The sequence below is a fragment of the Mustela lutreola genome, chromosome 4 (assembly GCF_030435805.1).
Source record: "Mustela lutreola isolate mMusLut2 chromosome 4, mMusLut2.pri, whole genome shotgun sequence".
Taxonomy (NCBI): Eukaryota; Metazoa; Chordata; class Mammalia; order Carnivora; family Mustelidae; genus Mustela; species Mustela lutreola.
In genome coordinates, this window is record NC_081293.1 from 107,675,962 (window position 1) to 107,699,345 (window position 23,384).

General features: G+C 60.0%; 1 protein-coding gene across 9 annotated transcripts in view; it reads left to right on the forward strand.

Moving 5' to 3' along the window:
• TNS3 (tensin 3) overlaps positions 1-23,384 on the forward strand; it is a 201,825-nt gene that overhangs the window by 96,690 nt on the left and 81,751 nt on the right. For 8 of the 9 annotated variants that reach the window (XM_059170656.1, XM_059170657.1, XM_059170650.1 and 5 more), the window contains 7 exons: positions 1,318-1,368; positions 2,841-2,963; positions 6,703-6,767; positions 8,993-9,076; positions 15,027-15,139; positions 15,440-15,500; positions 16,089-16,164. In XM_059170656.1, the coding sequence (XP_059026639.1) occupies positions 1,318-1,368; positions 2,841-2,963; positions 6,703-6,767; positions 8,993-9,076; positions 15,027-15,139; positions 15,440-15,500; positions 16,089-16,164 (573 nt within the window). Of the gene's footprint in view, positions 1-1,317; positions 1,369-2,840; positions 2,964-6,702; positions 6,768-8,992; positions 9,077-11,334; positions 11,955-15,026; positions 15,140-15,439; positions 15,501-16,088; positions 16,165-23,384 lie in introns of those variants that run through there. The other variant, XM_059170658.1, reaches the window with a different exon arrangement.

Genomic DNA, 23,384 nt, shown 5'->3' on the forward strand with positions numbered 1-23,384 from the left:
TGTCCCGTGGCTACCCCGTGCACTCCTGCGATGGCTGCCCCTGTGCAGCAGCCCCGGGTTGTCCCGGTATGACCACACATTGAATGACAGTCTCACACCGTGTCTGCACCTGCCCGCACACGGTCTCGTTATCTGGTGAAGCTGCTGGCCTTTGCCCTGCCCGATAAGGCCGTGATTGCCACCCTCTGGTATGACCACATGGCTGTCTGCGAGAGTGGCCCAGAGACAGAGACAGAGTGGATCCAAGGGGGCCATGCCTCTGTCCCAGCAGCCGGTACTGGCCCGGAGTGGTCAGTGTAGCCTGAATGATCCGTGCTGGCCGAGGAGTCAGTGCCGGCCCCGAGTGGTCAGTGTGGCCTGAGCGGCCAGTACCGGCCCCCGAGTGGTCAGTCTGGCCCTGAGAGGGCAGTGCTGGCCTAAACGGGCAGTGCCTGCCCTGAGAGAGCAGTGTGGCCCGAGGGGTCAGTGCCGGCCCCAAGAGGTCAGTGTGGCCCAAGCGGTCACTGCTGGCCCCAGATGGGCAGTCTGGCCCCAAGCGGTCGAGCCGGGTGGAGCAGCACTCTCCTGGCCCCCGAGAGCCTGCCACTTCCCTGCATGTCAGTCCTCGGCATGACCTAATGGCAGCCAGGGAAAGCGTGTTGCAGCCCAGAACCCAGACGTCTACCTGGGGCCTGGCACCTTTGGGACAGCTGCCCTTCTGACCCAGGCCATCTGCTCTGCAGGCACACCCTCCTTCCTCTGGCCCAGGGGTCAGCACGTTCCTGGTCCCTGCACCTGTCCACCCTCCCCTCCGTTCACTGGCCCCGGATACTCGGGAGGGTCCTGGGTCCCAGATGGCAGGGACCTGGTCCTTAAATGGGACCGGGCCTATGGTCCACAGGTCTGGGCAGCAGCTTGGTCCAATTAGAAGGGCTGTGGAGCCAGGCTAGGGCAGAGCCATGTGCCCCAAGCAAACCTGGATGGGTCCTAGAGCTCCACTGTCTCTGCCATAAGGGGACCTGATAAGAGGAGGAGTCCCCCAGGCCCCTGGCTGCTGCAGTGTGCATGGTGGGGCCCCCGCCGGCTCTGGCCCTCACTGCCCCGTCCTCCCCCAGCAAGCCCGGCTTCCTGCCCATCCCCCCCGCCACAATTCCGTCCACTGTCCCTGTGTATTCTGTTTGGGTTTCATTCTGTGACAGTAACATTTCCGCGTGAGTTTCAATGTTTCAGAATCCTCAGTGCCTTGAAGGCAGACGGTGCAGGAAGTGTGAACACGGTTTCCTCTTTGACCTCCAAGGTCGTGAACTTATCTGATGGCTTGTTCTTTGCCCTTCACAGGTGTTAAACCTTTCCGAAAAGAGATATGACCTTACGAAGCTCAACCCAAAGGTACAACCTTAGCCCTTTACGTTCTGGGTTTTGTCAAACATCCCTGAGGCTTACCTGCTTGTGCAAAACCGTTCAAGTCTCTGTGGATCGTGACGTCCTAAGGGGCCTTGGGAACTCTTATCTGTGGGTGGTTGTTTTTGTTTTTGAATTGTTGTATTTTTCCCTAAGCAATCTCTGCCCCCATTGTGGGGCTTGAACTCACCACCCTGAGATCAAGAGTCACACGTTCTACTGACTAAGCCAGCAAGGTGTCCTTGTTCGTTTCTTTCATTTGAAATAATTGAATTTACGGGACGTTGCAAAAATACACAGAGAGACCCTACATAGCCCCAGTCTTCTGCGTAGCCGCCCATAGTAACTCGCAGTAACGTGTTGATGCGGGACGCTGAGGTTGGCGGGATCCACCGGACATTTCCACTGCCGGGGTCTCCCTCCTGCCACCTGCCACGCTTTCCCCTCTGTGCGTTCATCTTTCTCGTAAAGACTTAGGGAGGGCTTTAAGCTTGTGCATGCGTGTGAGCCATGGTGCCTGTAATGTGTGTGTGCCGTCCGTCGGAGTGTCTGGCCGCCGCTGGAGTGGGAGTGTGGTGCGTTGGTGAAATGCCTGTTGTAATGCCAGTTAATAAAGCCGGCCCTAGAGGTTCCGTGTGATGGCCTCTCAGCTTTGCTCAACTACACAGAAAAAATCTAAGGGATTCCTCAGTGTTAAAGCTGTTACCCACATGGTGGAAGGGATATGTGGTATTTTCTAGCTTCCTGGGATTTTCCTGAAATTTTCCCATCATTTTGCACGGTTTCTATTACTTTCATAGAAGAGAGCTCCGACTCCCCTTGAAAAAACGAAGGTCGAATAGGATGCACTTTGCATCGCTAGGCAGGCTCCCGGGCGGGGGTGCTGGAGGCTGTCAGGTGGCTCGGATGGGGGGCTGTTCCCATGCACAGACACTGGATTCTGTGTCACGCAGTGAAGACCGTCTCTGTTCTTGCTCTGAGCTATAACCCGGGGTCAGGGTGCTTCCTTGTGGGCACGCTCCTGTCCCGAGAGGAGCGTGTTTTCCTTGAAGCATGTGGGCTGGGCTGCTCTCTGGGACGTCTCCTGCGCGGTGCATGGGGAACGGCCCCCTGCATTTTCCCAAGCTCTGATTTTAGCCTGCACTGAGGAATTTTGGCACCAGCTCCGACCAAGAACTCCTGTTTCAGATCTGGCCGGGCCAGGTCTGCCCGCCCCACGAGCTGCACCCCATTAGTGGCACTGAAAGCCCTTTCTCGGGTTGCCGTCCCCAGCTGCAGGACAGCAGATAAGACGGGCACAGACGTCTCACGGGGGCAACATAATACCCCCCCTCATGTTCCCTCCCAGGGAAGGTGCCCGGCCACAGCTCCCAGGCGGCCTTAGGGAGGGAACACGCGGCAGCGTTGCTTACCGGCATGTGAAGGGTCTTTGTAGAGACAGAGCCCGTCTCTCATTGCAGATCCTGGACGTGGGCTGGCCGGAGCTGCACGCGCCGCCCCTGGACCAGGTGTGCACCATCTGCAAGGCGCAGGAGACCTGGCTGAACAGCGACCCGCAGCACGTGGTCGTCATCCACTGCAGGGTGAGTGCCGCTCCGTGCTGGGCTGGGGGTCGGGGCCGCCGGGTCTCCCGCGGGGCCCACCTTCCACGCGCACGTGCGGATCTGCCGGTGTTGGTGGTCACGTTCGCACACCCGCCCTTAGGAAGGAAAGAGTCCTCGCTCTCCCGGAGCTGGGCTCTAGAATGGGCAAGCCTGGGGGCACTGAACGCATACCTGCACATTTTCAAATGAACGGAAGGCATCGACGGTGATGATGCATTTTATCTGGATGTGGTTTGTTTTTTCCGGAAAGCCCTTTGGAGAAGGAGCAGGGCGCTGTTACGATGCTGTCTGACTCCCGCTTATACTTGGTCCACCTGAGCCTGGGGGAAGCATGCTGTTAGCTGTGACCACGTGGTCCTACCCAGCTGTCTGCTTGAGGGGGACGGGACTGGTGGCCCCCTGGCAGCGTGGCTGGAGCTGGCCGCACCTGACCTCTGGCCTCCTGGGAGCTCTCCTCTTCCGCCTCTGGTTTCTTGCTGCCGTCCTGTGTTTCCAGGTCCTCGGGTCTGATGGGTGGAGAACGAGGCTGGACGGAACGCCAGAGTCCTGCGTGGGGACGCCCGGGGGGCCGGCTGCTCCATGAGGATGGTGGTTTCCGCAGCCCCACGTGCGCTGGTGCAGCGTGTGGGGGGCACCTTGGGAAAGGACGTGCTCCCAGAAGAAAGGGGCCCCTCCTCACTTTGTATGTTACACACCATGTCCTAGGGACTCTCTCCAGTTCTCCAGTGTGTTCCTATTTCCTTCTTGGAATGTCTTTTTCAGATCTTCTCACATTCAAAAGCTGCAGGAAAACCCATTGCCTTGGATTTAGTTTAGTTGGTGGGACCATTCCCCTCGAGCTATGCTGGGCTGTCCGAGCCACTGTCCGCCAGGGGTTCTGAGACCCGCTTGCATGAGGGCTGCAGGACGGCGGCGGGCCTCGGTCGTGGTGTGTGGCGGGCCCCTTGGCTCCCAGCAGAGCCTGGCAGGTGCACATGAATGAGCGTGGTGCTTCCTTCTCTCCCTTCTTCTGCTCACACCCGACTTGCTTACTTTCTCCAGCAAACAGCCAGGCTCCCTATTCGTTTGCTTATGAAATTACGTTCCCTGGAGCCTTTTATGGTGGCATTATACTAAGGATCTTCTCTCTGGATTTATGTTTTGGTACAAACTTCAAAAGAAGACAGGCTTTTTCTTTGTTTCTTAAACCAATTCTTGTCAGTTAAAACCAACTGCTTTCCATCAGGCCTGGCCTGGTGCTTCTGGGGATGCTTCCCATGGAGCTCAGTGTGCAAGGCTTTCTGAGCAGCAGTCCCCAGCAGGGGCCGGAGTAGTCTGGCCGACCTGGCTCAGGTGAGAAACCCAGGTCCTGCTCTCCTGGCCGCTGCCACCTGGGCCCCCAGAAGGTTCTGCCGTGCTGGACCTCAGGAGGCTCCTCTTAACTACTTGTCCCATGTTGGTCACCGACTTCACTTTTTAATGAAGTCGATTACAGTGTTGCTTATAGTGTCTGTGTCACAGGTGACAGACTCACTGCAGAGAGATCTCTGAACCATGTGTGGTCCTACCCAATGCTTGGCTCCCTAGACAAGCCTTTTTTTTTAAAATTAAAGATTTTATTTATTTATTTGAGAGAGAGAGTGTGCATGTGCACAAGGAGGAGGGGAGTGGTAGAGGGGGAAGCAGGCTCCCCACGGAGCAGGGAGCCTGATGCAGGACTCGATCCCAGGACCCTGAGATCATGACCTGAGCTGAAGGCAGACACGTACCCGACTGAGACCCCAGGTGCCCCGGGATAAGTCTTATTAGTGGGAGTTACTGGGAGCACATCAGGAGTTCTTGGAAACTGCTTGCTCCCCTCTTGCTTCGTTCTGGGGACATGCAAGCCCTTTCCGAGACGTTCTAGAAAACGTGTTGTGAGTGAGGCGTCCTCACTCAACGTGAATGTCCAATGTCGGCATTAACAGAAGTTCATCTGGTTCATGGAGGGGTGAGATCAGGATCATCCATGCAAACCTGTGAGCTCTGCAGAAGCTGTGCTTCCTTCCACACGCCCCAGGAACGGGAGCGGAGCTGGGCCCCTGGCCGCAGGGAGGCAGACCCAGGCCCAGCACGGGGACGGCCCTGCCCTCTGGTCCACTGCACAGGACGGGTTTGTGTGGCTTTGCACCGAGGCCCCTTGCCTTCACCTGCCCACGGGCGACGGGCTGAGCAGACATAGCCTATGGGTCTTCCAGAAGGTGTGGTGCTCTGTGCTGCTGTGGTGCATTCCACAGTCCTGACGTCCTGCTGGAGTCAGCCTCTCAGGGTCACCACAGACACAGGGACTGCCTAGGTGTGACAGCCTCGTGGCCTCACGCATGCCTGGCGTGGTTGGGGAGATGTTTCCTCATAGTGGACTAGTAGCCACGCGGGGAGGAACCGGCCATGTGTCCGTGGGCCCCACGTGCACACCGTGGAAAGGCATTTGCTCTGGTGGAGCTCATGGCCTGGGTTGCTCCGCTGGTTTTTTTGTTTTGTTTTGTTTCTGTTTTTTTTTAATTTATTTTTTATTTGATAGAGAACACAATAGGCAGAGAGGCAGGCAGAGAGAGAGGAGGAAGCAGGCTCCCCAAGGAGCAGAGAGCTCAATACGGGGCTTGATCCCAGGACCCCAGGATCATGACCTGAGCCGAAGGCAGAGGCTTTAACCCACTGAGCCACCCAGGCACCCCCGCTCCGCTTTTTCTTTTCCAGGATAGACGTGGGGACGTGCATGTCCTTGGCTCTGCCATTCTAGCTTTGTGTGCTCCTCTGTCTGGGCTGCCTAACTTCTCGTGAAAAACCCAGACCGCAGATATTTTGGGCTGTGGGGGCTGCAGTGTCTTGTAAGTGCTTGCCCATGCCGTTGCCTGTGGATGTGGCCCCAGAGGCACCTGGACAGACAGGTGTGGCATCTTCCCATCACATGCACGGTCATGGTTGGGCTTTCCAGGTTTGCTGTGTGGCACTGAAGGGTATTTTGATTCTTGACTTTTTTTCAGTTGTTCTAAAACATGGCACTGCATTGCTCACAGGTTGCAGGACGTGCATTGGGCAGAAGTGGCTTGTGCACTGTGATTTGCCAACCATCAATCTGGGTCATGGCAGAATGTTCCAGAAGGTGGCATTCAATGGCCCTGGGTGCAGGTGTCCTGTCATGGCCATGGTGCTTCCACACACCCTCTCCCGTGGGTCCCGTGGTTCCTGTTGGCCTGTGGTTCTGGTGGCTTCCCCATCCAGGCTGTACATGTCTGTGGTCATGGGCTGAGCCCCCCATGTTGGAGCCGTGGTCCCCGTGGAACTGGGCAGGGCCAGGCTGGTGGTGGCAGGTGGCAGTTGTGATGCCCTCTGGGCCCTCTGCATGGCATGCACAGCTCTCAGACCCCTCAGCCTTTGAGGTGGGCGTTAGGCCCTGTCACCTGTAGTGAAGTCACGCTAAGTGCTTCCTCCTTGCACGTTCTCATGGCCCCGGTGGGACCTGGTTAGCTGAGTGGCCGCCTCTCTGCAGACCTGTCCTCGAGGGGCCCACGGATGCCCCAGGAGAGCCTGCTGCCTGCTGGGCTCAGTGCTGCCGTCCCCCAGCACGGGAACCAGTTTGGAAGCTGGCCGTGGCTCCCCTAACAACACAAGTTCTTTGTCGTCCCAAGTGGACCAAGCGAGCCTTCTGCCACTGCCGCAGGAGTCAAGAGAAACCGAGCTCCTCTTCTGTCTCCCGCAGGGTGGAAAGGGACGCATCGGCGTGGTCATATCCTCCTACATGCACTTCACCAACGTGTCGGCCAGGTACGCAGGGCGTCGGCGCTGCCGGGGGCCTCGGGAGGTCTGGGACGGGGTAGGGGCTCAGCCGGGAGCAGCCCCAGCCGCGGGGGCGCCCCGTGTCTGCCTCACGCTGGTGTCTTCCATGGTGGCAGCGGGAGAGCAGTGAGCGTGCCATCCTTCTCTAACACACCGCAGGGGTGGACGTGACCGTACCAAAGGCAGGGCCTGTGCGGTCTCACCAGGCGCCTCGTGCCCTGTGAAGCTGAGCAGCCTCATGAGCCCTGGGTCTCTGGGAGGTACTTTGCAGGTTGTGCTTCTCTCCCTCTATCCCCCTGAGTGACCTGGGGGCTGCTGTCACGCTCGCACTCTCCAGATGATAGACCCGAGGCTCGGCCTGCTCTTGGTCTCCTGGCCCGTGAGTGGGAAGCCTTGTCCCAGGCTTCTGTAGGGAACCGGCCCACGGGAAGCTGGGCTGGCAGGCGCAGCGAGGCCAGGACAGCCTGTGGGTGCTGGGGCGGCGCAGGGTCCCCTGGACGCAGGGTGCCTCCAGAGGCGTGCGCCCTGAGCCCACATCTTACTCACACTGAACTCCGGTCCAGAAACACCGCCCTTTGTGGGTGTGCCTTCACCCCGTCGTCTGGGGGGCCTCTCTGTGGGGCAGGGCTGCTCTGTTCCAAGGACGTGCACGCGCTGTTCACATTAGCCAGGAAGTCCTGCCCTTTCCAGCAGCGAGGAGTGAGTCTGACTTCCCAGGTGTTTTTTCTGGACACAGACAGCAGAGCTGGGGCTGGCCCAGGAGGAAACCCGAGCCCCGTGAAACCGAGAGCCCTTCTCGGTGATAATGAGGGTTTGTGTGTGCGCCAGAGCCTGAGGTGGCTGCTCCTGCCGGGACCCCTGCGGAACCGAGACGGGCACTGAGACCGTATCCTGGCTGATCTGCTCGGGTCACCCTCACGTTTCGGCCACGGCAGCGCCGCTCGGCCCTGTTCTTCCTGATCACTGCACTTTCCTGGATGTGCCGCCCGACCCGCCGCGTGGAGGGGGCCCAGCCCCCAAGCATGGAGACGGCGTTAGGTCATTAGGCACAGGGCTGGTCTGTGCCCGTCGAGGCAGTGTCTCCTGATTCCCTGCTCCGAGCCCGCCATGGCGACCGGCCTCTCACATGTTTGTGTGTCCTTGATCCTTGGCACTCCCAGAAGCTGTCACGGGGAGCATGCGTCTCTAAGAGCTCTGTCGCGAACCATGCTCAGGACGGCCTCCGAGAGGAGAAATCAAGAAGGAGAAGGAAGCTTCTTGGGTCGGCACCCTGGGGACGGGTGACTGGGGAGACCGTCAGCAGGAGTATTAACGCTGACAGTGACGTTATTCCTGAACACACACACACACACACACACACACACACACACACACGAGCCGGAAGTACACTGTCAGCATTTAGTAAGACCCATGAGCTCTGGGCAGAGGAACGTTTGCAAGTGAAGCTCTGTGTAAGGTACTTCTGAGCTTAAAACATGCACCCTCGACGATGGTGAAGGCTGGGTGCTGCCGGGCATCTGGGACAGCCCTCCCCCGCCCCGCCACCCAGTGCAGCCCAGGACAAATGCCCGCGGTAGATCCCCATGTTCCGCAGGGCTGCGTGCGTGCACTCTGAGGGGAGAGCCCAGCTCCGATCAGGTTGTCTGGGAAGTTCTGGACTAGAGCAAGACTCGGTTGCTGTGACCTCTCGCATCTGTGTCCCACGATGTGGGACGGATCCGTCAGGTCAGCCAGACTGTGACCGCTCAGCTGCAGGGTTTCCTGAGGGTCCTGTTGAGCGCACTCTGCTTGTGGGCGGCCACCGCTGTGTGACTCCCCCTGCAGGCCTGCTGAGGGTTGTGACTCCCTGTGGGTCCCAAGTTGGCCCCCGGGGCTTGCTGGTGGTCACTAAGGGCAGTGCTAACTTCTGTGCCCCAAACCCTCGGGATCCCGACACTCAATGCACAGCCCTCTGCTACTTCCCTGCTGTCGTGGGGCCGGTGTGGCAATGGTACAGTTTGGGATGCCAGCCTTGTGCCCGCCTGGGGGAAGGAGCCTGGGGGCTGGCTGTCCTGGGAGCTGGCTGTCCTGGGAGCTGTGCCACTTGGGAAGAGGGTGCCACTGTGTTGGACGGTGGTCCAGACCTGCCAGGCCGTAGCCCCTGCCCCCGTCACCCGGCCACCTGCGGCGTCCACGGTTAATGCTGCACTGATGCTCTCTCTTTCCTTCCTCAGCGCTGACCAGGCCCTCGACAGGTTTGCAATGAAGAAGTTCTACGATGATAAAGTTTCAGCCCTAATGCAGCCTTCCCAGAAGCGGTACGTATGCGTCCCCGAGCCAGAGACAAGAGCTCGGTGATATCTTACGATTCAGAAAGTGGGACAGAAGGGACCTCTCCCCGGCCAGCCCGGCGGGTGCCCAACGGCGAAGAAGGGCCACTGCGCGTGTGGGTGACCAGGGAGCCTCGGCTCCGACTGGTTCTGGGAGGTGGACCCAGGACCGCCCCCACCATGTGCTCCACATCTCACGCCGGGGCCTCCATGCTCAGGGTGGCTGTGGATTCACGCCGCGATGTCAGGACTGGGCTGTCTGCTAGACCGGGGGTCGGCGAACCGTGTCTCTAACCCGCTGGCAAGTAGCTGGCCGGGGCCCTGCCGGCCACGTGGTCTCTGTCATGGCCGGCCCAGCACGAGAGCAAACGTGGCCTCCCGGCAGGTGTGGGGCTGGCCGACTCCTGCGCTAGGCTGTCCACCCCGAAGCCCTTTCCTCACATTGGCCCCCCAGCCCACCCACCGCTCCCTCTCTGGCTCTCTGCTCAGCCCCTGGGAGGGCTGAGCGGCGGAGGGCCCTGGGGGAGCAGACTTCCTCCTACCCCGCGCCCCCAGCTGAGTCCACGCCACCCTCTGGGCCCAGCCGAGGAAGTCACCGCACTGTTATTTGAAAGCAAACAGCAGGGAATTGGCCAAGAATTGCCAAGACGGTTGCCTGAGTGCTTTCCCGTCCTGTGCGGCTCACCCTTACGTCTGCTCCCCCAGGGGCCGGCGGGCATGGCTGGCAGATGGCGGGGGGGCGGCCACGGGCGTGTTGGTTAGGAGCTGGGCCTCGATACTTCCATCTGGGAAAGGGGTTTCCAGGCCACCACAGGCCCTCCTCCTTTTGTCCTGGGAGTCCCCAATGTCCAGGACTCTTTGCAATCAGTCCCCCCTCCTCCCCCCTCCCCCTCCCCCACCCCTGCTCCTCCTTCCTTCCTCCCCCTCCTCCCCTCTTCCCTCTCCTCCTCCCTCCCTCTGCCCATCCCGCAAGCCCTGCCTCTGTCAACACCGCTCTGTTCTCGCTCTGTTCTCCGTAGCTGTAAGCTTTTGAGCTTGTTTTTTTGTTCATTTGTTTTGTTTTTTGGGGATTCCCCATGCAAGTGTCTTTTCCTGTCTCATTTATTTTGCGATGCATAGTGCCTCGCAGGCCATCCAAGCTGTTGCAGACGGCAGGATTTCATCCTTTCTTTGCGGCTGACTCGTGGTCTGTGCTGGCCCTATACTGCACCTTCGCCCGTCCATCCGTGGGCGGACGTGTGCGCTGCCCCGAAGTTGGGTTACTGTCGGCGCGGCTGGAGTGAACCCGCGCTGCGTCTGTGGTTCTGTTTCACCAGGTAGATAACCCAGCCGTGGGGTTGCTGGGCCATATGGTATTCCTGCGTTAAGCTTTTTGAGGGCCCTCCCTGCCGTTTTCCACAGCGGCTGTGCCTGTGAGAATTCCCACCAACAGGGCACGAGGGGTCCAAATTCTCCACATCCTCGCCAGCACCCATTGTCTCCTGTGGGCTACAGCCGTCCTGGCAGGTGTGGCGCCGTATCTCCCTGTGTGTGGATGTGTGTTTCCCTGAGGGTGAGTGACGCTGTGCGCTTTTTCACGTGTCTGTTGGGTGTCTGCAGGTCTTCTTCTGAAAAATGTCTACTCAGATCTTCTGCCCTTTTAAATTTAATTTAATTTTTTTATTTTTTTAAAGATTTTATTTATTTATTTATTTATTTATTTTATTTTTTTTTTTTTAAAGATTTTATTTATTTATTTGACAGAGCGAGATCACAAGTAGGCAGAAAGGCAGGCAGAGAGAGAGAGGAGGAAGCAGGCTCCCTGCTGAGCAGAGAGCCCGATGCGGGACTCGATCCCAGGACCCTGAGATCATGACCTGAGCCGAAGGCAGTGGCTTAACCCACTGAGCCACCCAGGAGCCCCTATTTATTTATTTATTTGACAGATCACAAGTAGGCAGAGAGGCAGGCAGAGAGAGAGGGGGAAGCAGGCTCCCTGCTGAGCAGAAAGCCCGATGTGGGGCTCGATCCCAGGACTCTGGGATCATGACCTGAGCAGAAGGCAGAGGCTTAACCCACTGAGCCAGCCAGGCGCCCCTTCTGCTCTTTTTAAAAAAAGGTTTACTTATTTATTTTAGGAAGGGTAGATTGAGAGGGGGGGAAGAATCTGGAGCAGATTCCCTGCTGAGTGTGGAGCCCAAGGCTAGGGGGTGGGGGTGGGTCCATCCCATGACCCTGAGATCAGGACCTGAGCTGAAATCAAGAATTGGACCACCAAGCCACCTGGGTGCCCGAGTTCCATACAAATTTTAAGGTTTTCTTTCTGGTTTTGTGGAAAATGCCATAGGAATTTTGATGGGGACTGCATTGAATCTAGAGACTGATAATTCTTCCAGTGTTATTCTTCCCTTCCTTGAGGATGGAACATTTTCCCATTTCCTTGTGTCTTGTTTTGCCTTTTCCATCAATGTCTTATAGTTTCCAGCTCGCCCGTCTTTCACCTCTTTGGTCAGCTTTGTTCTTAGGTCACTTTCAGTCTTGTTGATGCTCTCGTCAGGGGCTGGTTTCTGCACTTCTTGTTAGGGTGGCGCGTCGTTATCCCATGGCAAGGCGACAGAACGGTATTAACTTTATATTCTGAGTTTACTGATTTCATTTATTAGTTCTAACGGTTTTTGAGGGCAGTCGCTAGGCTTTTCCGCCGTAATACCACGTCGTTTGCAAACTGGGACCATTTGAAATCGTTCTTTCTGATTTTGTGCCTTTCATTTCTTTTTCTTGTCTGATGGCTGTGGCGTGAGACTTCAACACCATGTGAATGAAAGCAGTGACAGCAGGCCCCCTTGTCTTGTTCCTGATCTCAGGGGGAAAGCTCTCAGCTTCTCACGTGAGTGTGATGCTAGCTGTGGGCTTGCCGTGCGCAGCCTTTTTACAACGAGGGGTGTTCTTTCAATACCCACTGTCTTGTGGCTTTCCATCCTGAACGGAAGTGGTATTTTGCCCAATGTTTTTCCTGCATCTGTTGAGACCATCGTGTGAGGTTTGTTCTTCCCAGCCACTCAAAATGCTCAGCACCCGACGGGGAAGATGTTTTGCTCTTACAACTTACAGTATTTTTTAATAGCAACGCGAGACTGGGGAACATGGAAATATACTTTCTCACCTTAGCAAGCCCACAGCATCCACGTTCCCCTCCTGTCTGGGTGCTCCGGAAGCCGTAGGATTTACGTTGTGTACAGGTGGTGTGAGTCCTGTTCTGCCTTCCCTGGCGAGTCTCCCTACACCTGGAGAGGAGAGGAAGGCCGTCCACCCAGCTCCTGTGCTGGGAAATGCTCATGGACCATTTTCGAGTAGGTAGATGACCGCTCTGATGCGTCCGGAGGAGCCCAGGCTGGCTGCGTCTGTGGCATGGACACTATGATGGGGACCCTCCCAGTGGTCCCCGCTGCCCCGAGGGAGCTCTGTGCAGCCTCTGTCTCGACTGAGCTCAAGAAACCCATTTCAACTGGGTCTCCTGAGAGAGTGAATTAATGAGCTTGCTGGGGTTTATGGCCTGGGAGGCTTGGGGCCTTGGTAGCAAGTCCCTCCAAGCCTTATTTAATACCGGGCTGGTGAGCTCACCTTCCCAAGGGTGCGGGGCAGAAGGGGTCCCGTGGAGGCCCCCGGTGGAGTCATTCCCGTGTCCGACCCTGCCTGGTAAAGGGACTGAGCCTGCAGAAACGAAGATTTCAGCTGTGTCTGATGGCCGGACCTTTCCCAGCATAGCTTTATTTGGCTTTTGACATTTTTATAGCCTGGACATGACCCTTTGTGTGTCTCAAAGAGCACATGCGTGGGAGACAGGGTAGATAAAGGGAAGCAGGCACCCTTCCTCTCTCCTCAGGGAGCATGCCCGCTGCAGCCCCCCACCCCAGGCTTCTCATGCTTGGAGGCAGGGTGGCTCTCCCACAGGGCCTCCTGCACAGCCAGGGACAGGAGTGCTGGGGAGCACTAGGTAACCGGCAAGCTTGGGTCCAGTCCTGTTGCAAGGGCCCAGCTCATGTCTCCCCACCATCCATGCAGCCCCCACGAGCACCACGGAGGGGAGATAGGAAGCCTTAGGGAAGGATGTGCCCTTACAGTGGGTCCTCGTACTGAGCCATGGGACATGGTCATGCTAGCACTGTCATGCTAGCTCTGATACATATACGTGTTCGGGGAGATCTGAGCAGTGTCCAGGGCAGGTCGGCGTTTAGGGGAATTCGAGGAAACTCCCAACCACCATCCCTGGTGGTAAGGAATGTGTTGGACATCTGCAGATTTCCAGCTGCTTTGTCACAGAAGTGACGCACGTGCCCCGCCATCTGTTCCCCCTCCAACACGTGCGGTTCCTGAACCTTCTCACTTTAGTTGAGAGGAAGCGTGGAAAGCGTCATCACAGGGAATTCGTTTTCTCCAGAGAGAGAGGAGACGGTGAGAGGCAGAGGAGCTGTTTGGAGCAGGGCCCCTACACTGGGCGCTGGGGGAGCTGTCAGGTTACCACCCCCTTTGCCGCCACAGGCGAATGCTGTTCCTCCTCGTGTGCCAGTTGAACTGGGGGCGCAAACCTTCCGTTCTCTCTCGCGGCTCCTGTCTTCACCCGGGAACCGATTCCCTTTCCTTTGGTGCTGATGGGTGCCTCGCGGTGGCCATGAGGAGACGTCCTGGTCCCCTGTCCGTGTCCCGCCTCCCCTAACTCAGCTGCGTGTTTGGACAAGGCATTTGCGCTTTTGCGAACAGCAGGACGAGGCCGCCCCAGCGGGGAATCCGTGAACATTCACCGCGTGGCTTACTGTGAAACGTCTCCTCACTCCTCCCTGACTCCTCCCTGACGTGCACACTGGGGTGGAACCGGGGTGCGGAGAGGAGAGACGTGTGCTCTGTGCACCCGGGGTCCCTGGCACGCGGCAGTGTTCCTGCGGGGCTGGCCAGATGCGGACTGAGCGGCGCGCAGGCACGTGGCGGTCCAGCCACCGGTGGCTCAGCTCCGTGCTGAGGATTTGCTGGTCGTCAGCCACCTGCCTGTAGGCCCCAGAGACTGTTAGGGGCAGGCGATGGGCTGCCTGGGGCTGCTGTCCTAACCCTGCTGGGGTTAGGGTCCTGCGCTGGGGGTGAGCAGGCCCCTGGCTGCGCACGCAGAGCCAAGGGCCCTGTGCTGAGCTCGGGCTTGTCCACATGAAGCACTGGCCATGGGCGCGATTGTCACAGCTGGAGGGAAGGGACAGGGTGCCGTCTCCACTCTGTCCACACGCTTCACCAAAATAAACACAGGGAGGACCTTTGTCATATGTCCTTCTCTTAGCAGTGGTGCTGTCAGGAGGGGACTGGGGTCAGTTGTTCTTTAATGAATTCTCTGGTCACAGGCGTGCTGGTTATAAGCCTTAAGGTGACCTTTTCTTCATCCCAAAACCCATGTGTGCTTGACGATAGGCCCTCCCAGGGCCAGGAGCGGCACAGAGCCCGGCCGGCGTCTCCCCGTGGGGTGGGAGTTGAGGGGAGAGTGACCCTGTCACAGGCCTTCTCCTTCACGCTCCTGTCTTACCCTGCGGGTGGGGGGCACCGTGATGGCCCTGTGGCCTGAACCTGTGTAGCTCTGGGGGCACTGTGACGGCCCTATGGCCTGAGCCCGCATGGCTCTGGGTTGGGGGCAGAGGGACTGCTTGTGGTGTGGGTGCGGACCCAGCACGGGAGCCGCGGTTCTGCACTGGGTGCCCAGCCACATGCAGTGGGGGGTGTCCAGGGATCCTCGCAGGATCACGTGCCCGGGCTGTGCTCGCCAGGGTCGGACTTGGAGGTCGAGCCCTGCCTGGATGTGCGCAGTGGGGCTGGGCCCCTCCCAGTGCCTCAGGACAGCAGGCTCGGTCTCCCTGCGCGTGTGGCCCCGCGTGGGCTCAGAGCCGTGGGGGCCCCCGTGGGAGCCCTGAGCCGCTGTCCGTTGCAGGTACGTGCAGTTCCTCAGTGGGCTCCTGTCGGGGACGGTGAAAATGAACGCCTCGCCGCTCTTCCTGCATTTTGTCATCCTACACGGCACTCCCAACTTCGACGCGGGCGGAGGTGAGGTCCACACACCGCGCTCCAGACGTGCAGCCCGTCCCGGACCCTGCGCTCCCCCAGTCTGCCTTCCCTCCCTGCCCCGTCCAGGGGTCCTGGTCACTGTGTATGGGGGTCCCTTGGCCAGGAGGACTTCTCCCAGGGAGCCCCGCTGTCCCCTACTCTGTGGTCTGACTCCAGCTCTGTTCCCCAAAAGCATGGACACAGCACAGGGGCCACCTGGTCCCAGGTTGCCTTTGTCTTGCTGTTTGTCAAACTCCTGTCTGTCCAGTCCTGCTTCTCACGGACAACTCTCTCTTGCAGCGTGCCGGCCCTTCCTGAAGCTCTACCAGGCCATGCAGCCCGTGTACACGTCCGGGATCTAGTAAGTGCTGTGCTCACGGGAAACGCACCTTCCCAAGCTGCCCGTCCTGCGGGAAGGGGTCGGGGCGTTGATGGGGGAGAGTGCCCGGGGGCTGGAAGGGGCACCTTGGCTCCAGGAAGGGGTGTGGACGCGGAGCCTGGTGGGCGGGGAGGCCCACAACCCAGAGTCCTGTGACAGGGTCCGCAATGGGGAGCCTTCTCTCCCCTGTGTGTTTTCGGCAATGGGCAGGTGCCCTCAGGATGCCTGAGTTTCCGGGCTTTCCTGGTTTGCTTTCTTGTTTGCTCGCTGTACGTATTTTGTGGACATTACTAGGAAGTGAGTGAGAAGTAGGTTGGAACGAGCTGCTGTCGTGGTCGGGACTCGTGGCGGACCCGCACGCGGGGGCCACCTGGGCGCTCACGCACTCTGCTCGTTACCGACACGCACAATCCACACTCCGGCCGGACCCTGGGGAGGGGCATCCCAGGGCCACGCGGGGTATTCTGTGTCCTCTCCGAGTTTGAGTGGCGAGGTCGCTTTTCTCAAAAGGGGTTTTTTCTGTTAAATCGTGAAATTGCATTGTGGTTTACCTTCTTGTGTGTCCCAAAGCAACGTGGGCCCGGAAACCCAAAGCAGCATCTACATCGCCATTGAGCCCGCCCAGCTGCTGAAAGGCGACATCATGGTGAGTGCACGTGCCGGTCCCTCCGCCTTGGTGATGCCCGTGGAAAGCACGGCCAGTGGCCATGATCTGAAGGCCTTTGGCTTATTTTCTGGGCAAAGATGTTTTACTAGAAGGGGCAGAAGGAATCGAGAGGACCACTTGCTATGTGCTCTCTGACCTGCGGGTCCTAGCTCGGCCCCTCTGCATCCGAGGGTCCTCATCCCTTGACTACACGTGTGATCTCGCATGTCCTTAGTGGTCCCAGTGTGAAATCCCCCGGCGTATCGCAGCTCAGCGAATGACCTTCATGGAGAGCCCTCGGGGTAGTCTCAGATCTGGGGCACACTGCTGCTTGGAAGAGAGGACGTGTGACATGTTAGCCTCTTCTCTGTCTTGAATATAGAGGACGTCGTTCATCTAAACTAATTTTAGAGGCGTTTGGCACAGGGAAACCGTGGGGCTGCTGTGCCTCCTTCCCACACGCACAGAAGTGATTTCCCGTGTGTCTGCAGGGCCTTGGGGAGGGGGCGCCTGTGACAAGAGGGTAAATGAAGATTCTTACTCGTTTCCCCTAAACGTTTGGATTTCAACATCCTCCCTCAGTGGCGGGCCTGTCCTGAGTGCTCACGAAAGTCAGGTCAGCGGGGTCGTGGAGGTTGGCTTCCCTGGTGAAGACGTCACACTGCTGAGTTCAGCCCACGGTGTGGGAGCCCGCTGTCCGGCGAGAGGGCTCTGCAACGTGCATTTCGCAAACAGCATGTCGCTCGCCCCTGACGACCTCGAGGTGAAGGGGCCGGTGTCCTCAGGCCACGGGGGGCCGAGCGGATGTATAGGGTGCCGGTGCCTTTCCTTAGCCCATTTGCTCACACGTTCTGATGCACTGTCCCCATGGAGAAAGCTTTTTCTTCTAGAATGTTCTGCAAGGCAGCACCCAATCTCCCTGTGGTCAGGAGACTGAGAGGGAGAGGGGAGGGTGTGTCTCTGTGTTCTGCCCGGGTGACCTCCAGACATGTCTCCCAGGACTCAATTATTAGACAATGAGCTGAGCCGTTATTGGGCACCTGCTGCATGTTGGACAACCCCGTAGGGCTGCACGTGGCCATGGCTTTAGTCTGCCCACAGCTTCTGTGTCTATTGTTGCCCTGGGTCTACTGTTCCAGGTTTAAAGGAGGCCAAGCGACCCAGAGAGGCCACGAGAGGCGAGTGGGGATGCCAACAGGACGTGCGCCCGGCGCCCCGTGGTCTGATCGGTGCCTCGGGAGGCGGCCTGTCTAGAATGGGTGTCCCCTGTTGTAAGGACCCCAGGGAGGGGGCAGAGCTCCAAGATGTGGTAGGTGACTCTCGAGCACGGGGGAGCCTTCCCCACCCCTGGACTGTGGGCTGCTGGGGCAGTGCGTATGGCCAGTCAGCAGCCTGGGGCCCTCAGCCCTCCTCCCCCTCCCCCCTCTTCCTCCCCCTCCCCCCTCCTCCTCTCCCACCTCCTCCCCTCTCCCCCCCCTCCCCCCTCCTTCTCTCCCCCCTCCTCCCCCCTCCCCCCCTCCTCCCCCTCCCCCCTCCCACCTCTCTCCCCTCCCCCCTCCCACCGCTCTCCCCCCTCCTCCCCCCTCTTCCTCCCCCTCCCCCCTCCTCCTCCTCCCCCCTCCTCCCTTCCCTTTTCCATCCCCTCCCTCCCTCCTTCCTTCCGCACCAGGAATTTATTTACGCAACTGTCCTGTTTTGAAAGTTTTGCGCTTTCTGGGTCTCCGTGTGGGGCCCTAGCACAGGAAGGAAGGGAGGGACAGGGTGACATCTTTGTCCCGAAGGCGCTGGTGGGGGCAGCGGACCTGCGGTGGGCGAGGGACCCCAGGATGGGCCGTGCTGGGTGAGGTGGGCAGGCGGGGAGCTTCCGAGGGGTGCTCAGTCGTCCTGGGGGTGATTCGTTGTCCTGGGAGGGCGAAGCCAGATGGTGCGGGCTCGGTTGCCCGTGGTTCTTTTTTGGGAAAACTGGTGATCCTGAAGCCCTTTCCAGGGCCCTGAGGCCACACTGCTTCTGCCCTGGAGGTCGCCCTAGAGGAGGGCTGGTGCAGGGAGCAGGGGAGAGGAGGGGCAGGAACCTGGCCTGAAGGTGTGTGTGAGAGGCTGCCTGTGGGGAGAAACCGTGCTCCCAGGGGCCGGCCCTGAGCCCCACGACTGGGTGCCCACCGGGTCTGCCGCCTGCAGGGTCTGGGTGGCCTCAGAGGTCACCCCGCGTCTGCGGACTTGAAGCTAAGTGAGGGTCCCGACGGGGTTAGGGGCGACTGGGTGAGCTGGTGTGGGATGACGTCATCCGTGAGCACGGGCACGGGTGAGGGCTTGGCCTTGGAGCTCCCGTGGCCTCCCCCTGCCCCAAAGCCCTGCTCCCCTGCATGCCCGAGCCCGAGGGCACCTGTGTGTGTGTGTCTCACCACTCGGGGTCTGCGGAAATACCCGGAGCAGGGGGCGTGGGGGCATTCGGAGGGGATCCGGTGTGGCCCTAGGGAGCTGGGCGGTGGGTCCTGGAAGGGAGGCGGTGGGGGGCAGGCAGGAGGCCCTGACCCTCGAGCTTGGACTCCACGCCCGCGTGCTGGGGCCGGGAGCCAGCCCTGGGTGAGCGGCGAGCTCCCAGACGTGCTGGCCCTCCGGCTGGATGTTGTCTTGTGTGTTTGGGGAGCTGTTGCCCACGCTGTGTTCAGACTCAGAGAATGCCTCCGGGCATTCACGGCCGCGGGAAGGGGGCCCCGTCGCCACGAGTACGAGCCCCACGTGGTTCTCAGGTCTCCCCGGAAATGGATTTGGTCGAGTAGCTAAGAGGGGACTGTGTGGCACCGGGCTCTAACCCTGAGCCTCCTTTGCTAGGGCCGGGAGTCTAAAAGCGGGATCTGATGGCCCTTGTCGAGAAATTTCATTTCCAGCTTGTACCTAAGGGCCCTCTGAGGTGCAGACAGAGACCTGGGGCCCCTGGGTCGCTGTGGCAAGGAGGCCTGGCTGAACAGGTGGCAAGCACAGTCCGGAGCGGGCTCTGCAGGTGACAGTGAGGCCATCCGAGCTCACAGGGCTTTGTGGCTTTGTCCCGCGTGGCCTACAGTCCACGTCATCGGGGGGGTCAGGCCCACGGTCCTGGGGAACAGAGGACGCATGGCAGGGAGAACCCTGTGCTAGGGACGAGCAGGACCAGGCACAGGTGTTGGGAATCAGGAGAACGGAGGTGGGTCAGGCCAACGCCAGGAGTGAGGGGTCCTGTCTGGGTCCCTTTGCTTGTCTCTGCTTCACCTCGGGGCCTGGAGCGTGGATGGAACACATGTGGAGGGGACAGGAGAGGGGACAAGGCTGTACTGGTCTGGGTTCTCCCCCCCGTCTGGCCTTTTGGATCTTTCTGGATCTCCTCTGTCCTGTTCTCCTAGCCTTGAGCCACCAGCCAGAGACCCTATGCTGGCAGACGCCTCTGTCTTTGCTGGAGGCTTCTCTACCCCTGACTCCTGGCTTGCAGCCTGCCGTACTCCTGGCCGTCCCTCAGTGCCTGGTGGGCCCCTTGCTTGTCGCTGGAGAAGCTGCTGACCCCTAGCTGAGCGCAGCAGCTGCTCCCCGTGCCCCCCTGCCGGTCGAAGCTGCTCTTATGTGTGCTTATGTGTGCCCCTGGGCCCCGGGTCCCCCTTCATGTCCACCACCCCAGGCTTCTGGGACCCCCCCCAAGTCCCCCAGACACCCAAGTGTGAATTTGCTGTCTGGTCCACATGTCACCCGTGATGGAGATTCTGCGCCTGGATGTGCCGACCCCTGCTGCTGGGCGTAGCCCCCTGCAGCCTCCCGGGTGAGCGGACGCAGTGGCTTCAGGGCCCTGGGCACTGGAAGCAGAAGCCATGGTGCGTGAGTGGGTGTGGAACAGGACAGCGCCAGTGCTTGGGCGTCCTGTGGCTGCGGGTCTCGAGGTGAACGCTTTGTGGCGCACAGGGAGGCACCCCGTCTGCGGGTTTCTATTTGCATCGCGGGTTTCTGTTTCCATCGCCAAAGCAGACAGAGAAGACTCCCTGGCCGGTTTCCTGGGAGCCGCTCGCCTCTGGAGCACTGGTGCCGTCCTGCCCCTTTGTGCGTTCCCCACCCCGGGTATTTTTAGGGTCAGGCAACAGTTTGACTTATGCTTCCTGTGTTTACGATTCATTTCTGTACACGCTGCACTTTCCGCCGCGTTATCAGATGGAAGGAGAATGATACGGGCTGTGGCTAGGAAGGGGTACTTTTCCATCACACGGGGTGACACGTCCTTGTGCCGCTCACAGAAATGACGACCCAAGGGGTTCAGTCAGGGGAGCAGCAGAGGGAGAAGCAGACTCTCTCCCGGCTGAGCAGGGAGCCCGACGCGGGGCTGGATCCCAGGACCCTGAGACCATGACCTGAGCCGAAGGCAGATGCTTCACCAGCTGAGCCCCCAGGTGCCTCCCCCCTGCTGCAGCTGCCTTAACAAAGCTCCGGAGGCCAGGGGCTGAAAACACACCTCCACTGGACGCCCCCGATACAGGCGGGGCAGGGCCGGCCCCCTCAAGGCCTCTCCTGGTCATGCAGACAGCCGTCTCCTCCCCGGCCTCACGGCGTCGTCCCTCCGTGCCTGTCTGTGTCCTGGTCCCTCTTCTTATGGGGCCGCAGCCAGAGAGGAGCAGGGCCTGTCCTGGTGGCCTCATTGACCTTGATCACCTCTCGGTGAGAATCTAATCTCCAGATACAGGCCCGGCCGAGGTCCTGGGGGTCAGGCCCCGTGATTTGAATTTGGGGGGGGGACATAGTCCAACCCATGATTCCTGTGTGCAGTAAGCAAACCTGTCCCAGCGAGACGAGCAGTGACATCACGCCCCCCTCCCCGTGATTGGGCCTGTGGGCTTGTTCAGTGCTGGTGTGCTCCGCGGGCAGGAAGGGGAATGCACGCAGAGCCTGCTCCCCAGTTACCTTCCTACTGCGGGGGGGGGGGGGTGAGCAGGCAGGTGACCCGTGCGCAGAGGGAAGCACGGGGGACCCTGGGGGGAGAAGATGCTGGGGTGTCCGAGGAGAGGTGACTCAGAGGACAGTCCGGATGCTCGGGTCATAATCTGTGGGGCCCATGTTGTGCTGCTGCTCTGAACCCCCGGGGCTTTTGGATCCCCGAAATCCACTTGGGGGTCACCCCGGGAGGAAGACGGTGCACGGTTCTGTTCCCCGATGCTGGCAGAGCACAGAGGGCAGGCCGCCTCCGCTCCGCCCCCACGGGCTGAGGAGCACCTGTCCCCTCTCCCCTATGCCCCCCCATCTCCCTGCGAGCTGGGGGAGAGTTGTGTACTGTGGCTCTGCCCAACCCCCATGTGGGTTGCTCCCTCCTCCCCAGGAGGGTCGCTCCACGCACCCCTGCGCAGGGCCAGCGCACGGGCGAACCTCACCTCCGGGGAGCCGTGCGCGGGGAGTAGCTTCCGGGGCGGTTGCACACAGGCCCGTGCACGCAGGCGTGGTCCTTTCCGCCCGGGAATGTGGCGGTAGCTGTGGCAGCAGCGGCCACTCGGAAAGGACGCGGAGGAGCAGAGTTGATGTTTGTAGGTTCACTGTCGACAGCAGCAGAGGTTCTCTCCAGATTCTTGGGTTTGCTCTGGAAGTGGGGGCGGGGGTCGCTCCCCTGGGTCACATCCTCCTAGAAGGCCGCTCGCCCCGCGTGTGCTCCCCTCTTTGATTTTCTGCGTGTGCGTGCAGACAGATTGGCTCCTTTCCTCCCCTGGGATGCGATGTGGAGGCCGGTTCGCAGAGATGACAGGGGCCACCTTTGCAGGAATTGGGCCGTGTGGGCTCTGAGGGGCCGGGACCTGCTGGGGAGACCAGGGCTCTGTTTGTTGTCCCCTCAAGGCGGGGGGCTCGTGGGGATGCACTTCCTGGTGAGGCCGGGCAGCAACCACCCGCCGTCTGATCACCAGACGCAGCCAGCCCGCCCCCCTTGCCCTCGCTCTGCACCCCCGGCTCCCTCATCACCCGGGTCCACCCCTCCCACAGGGCAGGGCCTCAGGTGCTCAGTAAACGTACTGTCCCCGGGGAGGAGGGCAGCCTTCGTGCGCTCGACCAGGCTGTTATGTAAGCTCGCTGAGGAATGCCGTGGGCGCCAACGCAGCGGGAGCCTGGCCGTGGTCCAGGGCCTTGATGGGCTCGTAAACACTTTCCCGTCCTGCGTGCCCCATCTTGCTGTCTCTGCAGTGCAAACCCTGTGGCCACTTACATTTTGTCCTTGTGGTTGTGAGGCTCTGTGAGCTCGCGCCTGTGACCGAACTTCTCCCTGGAGGGCACGGTGGCTCAGAGAGCTGCTGCAGACACACAGCACCATTGCTGATGCCCTCGTGCTCGGGGCCTTCCGGAAGCATCCTTCGCTCCCTGTGTGGACTCTGGTCCTCTGGCGGGTGGTTCTTCCAGACCCCCGCGGGCCTGTCCCTGTGCTCCCTCGGACTTCCTGCGCGCACACCCTCTCCCATCCTGTGCCAGCCCTCTTCTGTGCCCGGCCTGGGTCTCGGTGCATCCCGGGGTCCTAGCTCTGTGGTGGCTGTGTGCTGGTCCACAGCGGGCACCTGCTGACCTCTCCTTGGGTTTGGACGTGATCCCAATCTTTCAAAATCGTGGCCCATGTTGGTGCTCGCTGTACAGGTGTCCAGACATCCGCGGGCAAGCTCTCCAGGTCTCTGTCCTCTCAGTGCATGGTTGCCGCTTATGCTCCATGGATGTGACTTCCTCGCGGCCTGTCCCGGCAGCCACAGGCCACCAGCAGCGGGGGTTGGGGGCATGAAGCTTCTTTTGCTACTCCTGTTAATAGCTGGGCGTTCGGATGATTTGGGGGGAGAGGGAACACTGCCCGCTGACCTCTGACCTGGGCGCAGGTGCTCCCGGGGCTTCGACCCCTTGGTCCCAGGTGCCGTTCTCTTGTCGCTGAGAGTCTGAAGCACAGACACCCCCGTGCAGTGTGAGGGTCAGGCCTGGCTGTTCGCGCGAACGCCGGTGGGTCGGAGCTCATCTGAGGGGCCGTTCCATCACACTCGAGGACACTAGCTGTGCGCGGCATGCACTGTGGGGACCGAGGTCCTGGCGGGCCGTGCTTCCACGTGCCCGCCACTCAGTCCCCTCGGGGGCCCGGGCGGGTTTTTAGGCAACACGAAGAAGGGGAGGCTGAGCGGAACAGTGCGGCTTGTTGCATCAAGACTGAACGAAGTGGGGTTGGCCATGGACCTTCTTCCTTCTGACGCCCCCTCGCCAGAGGC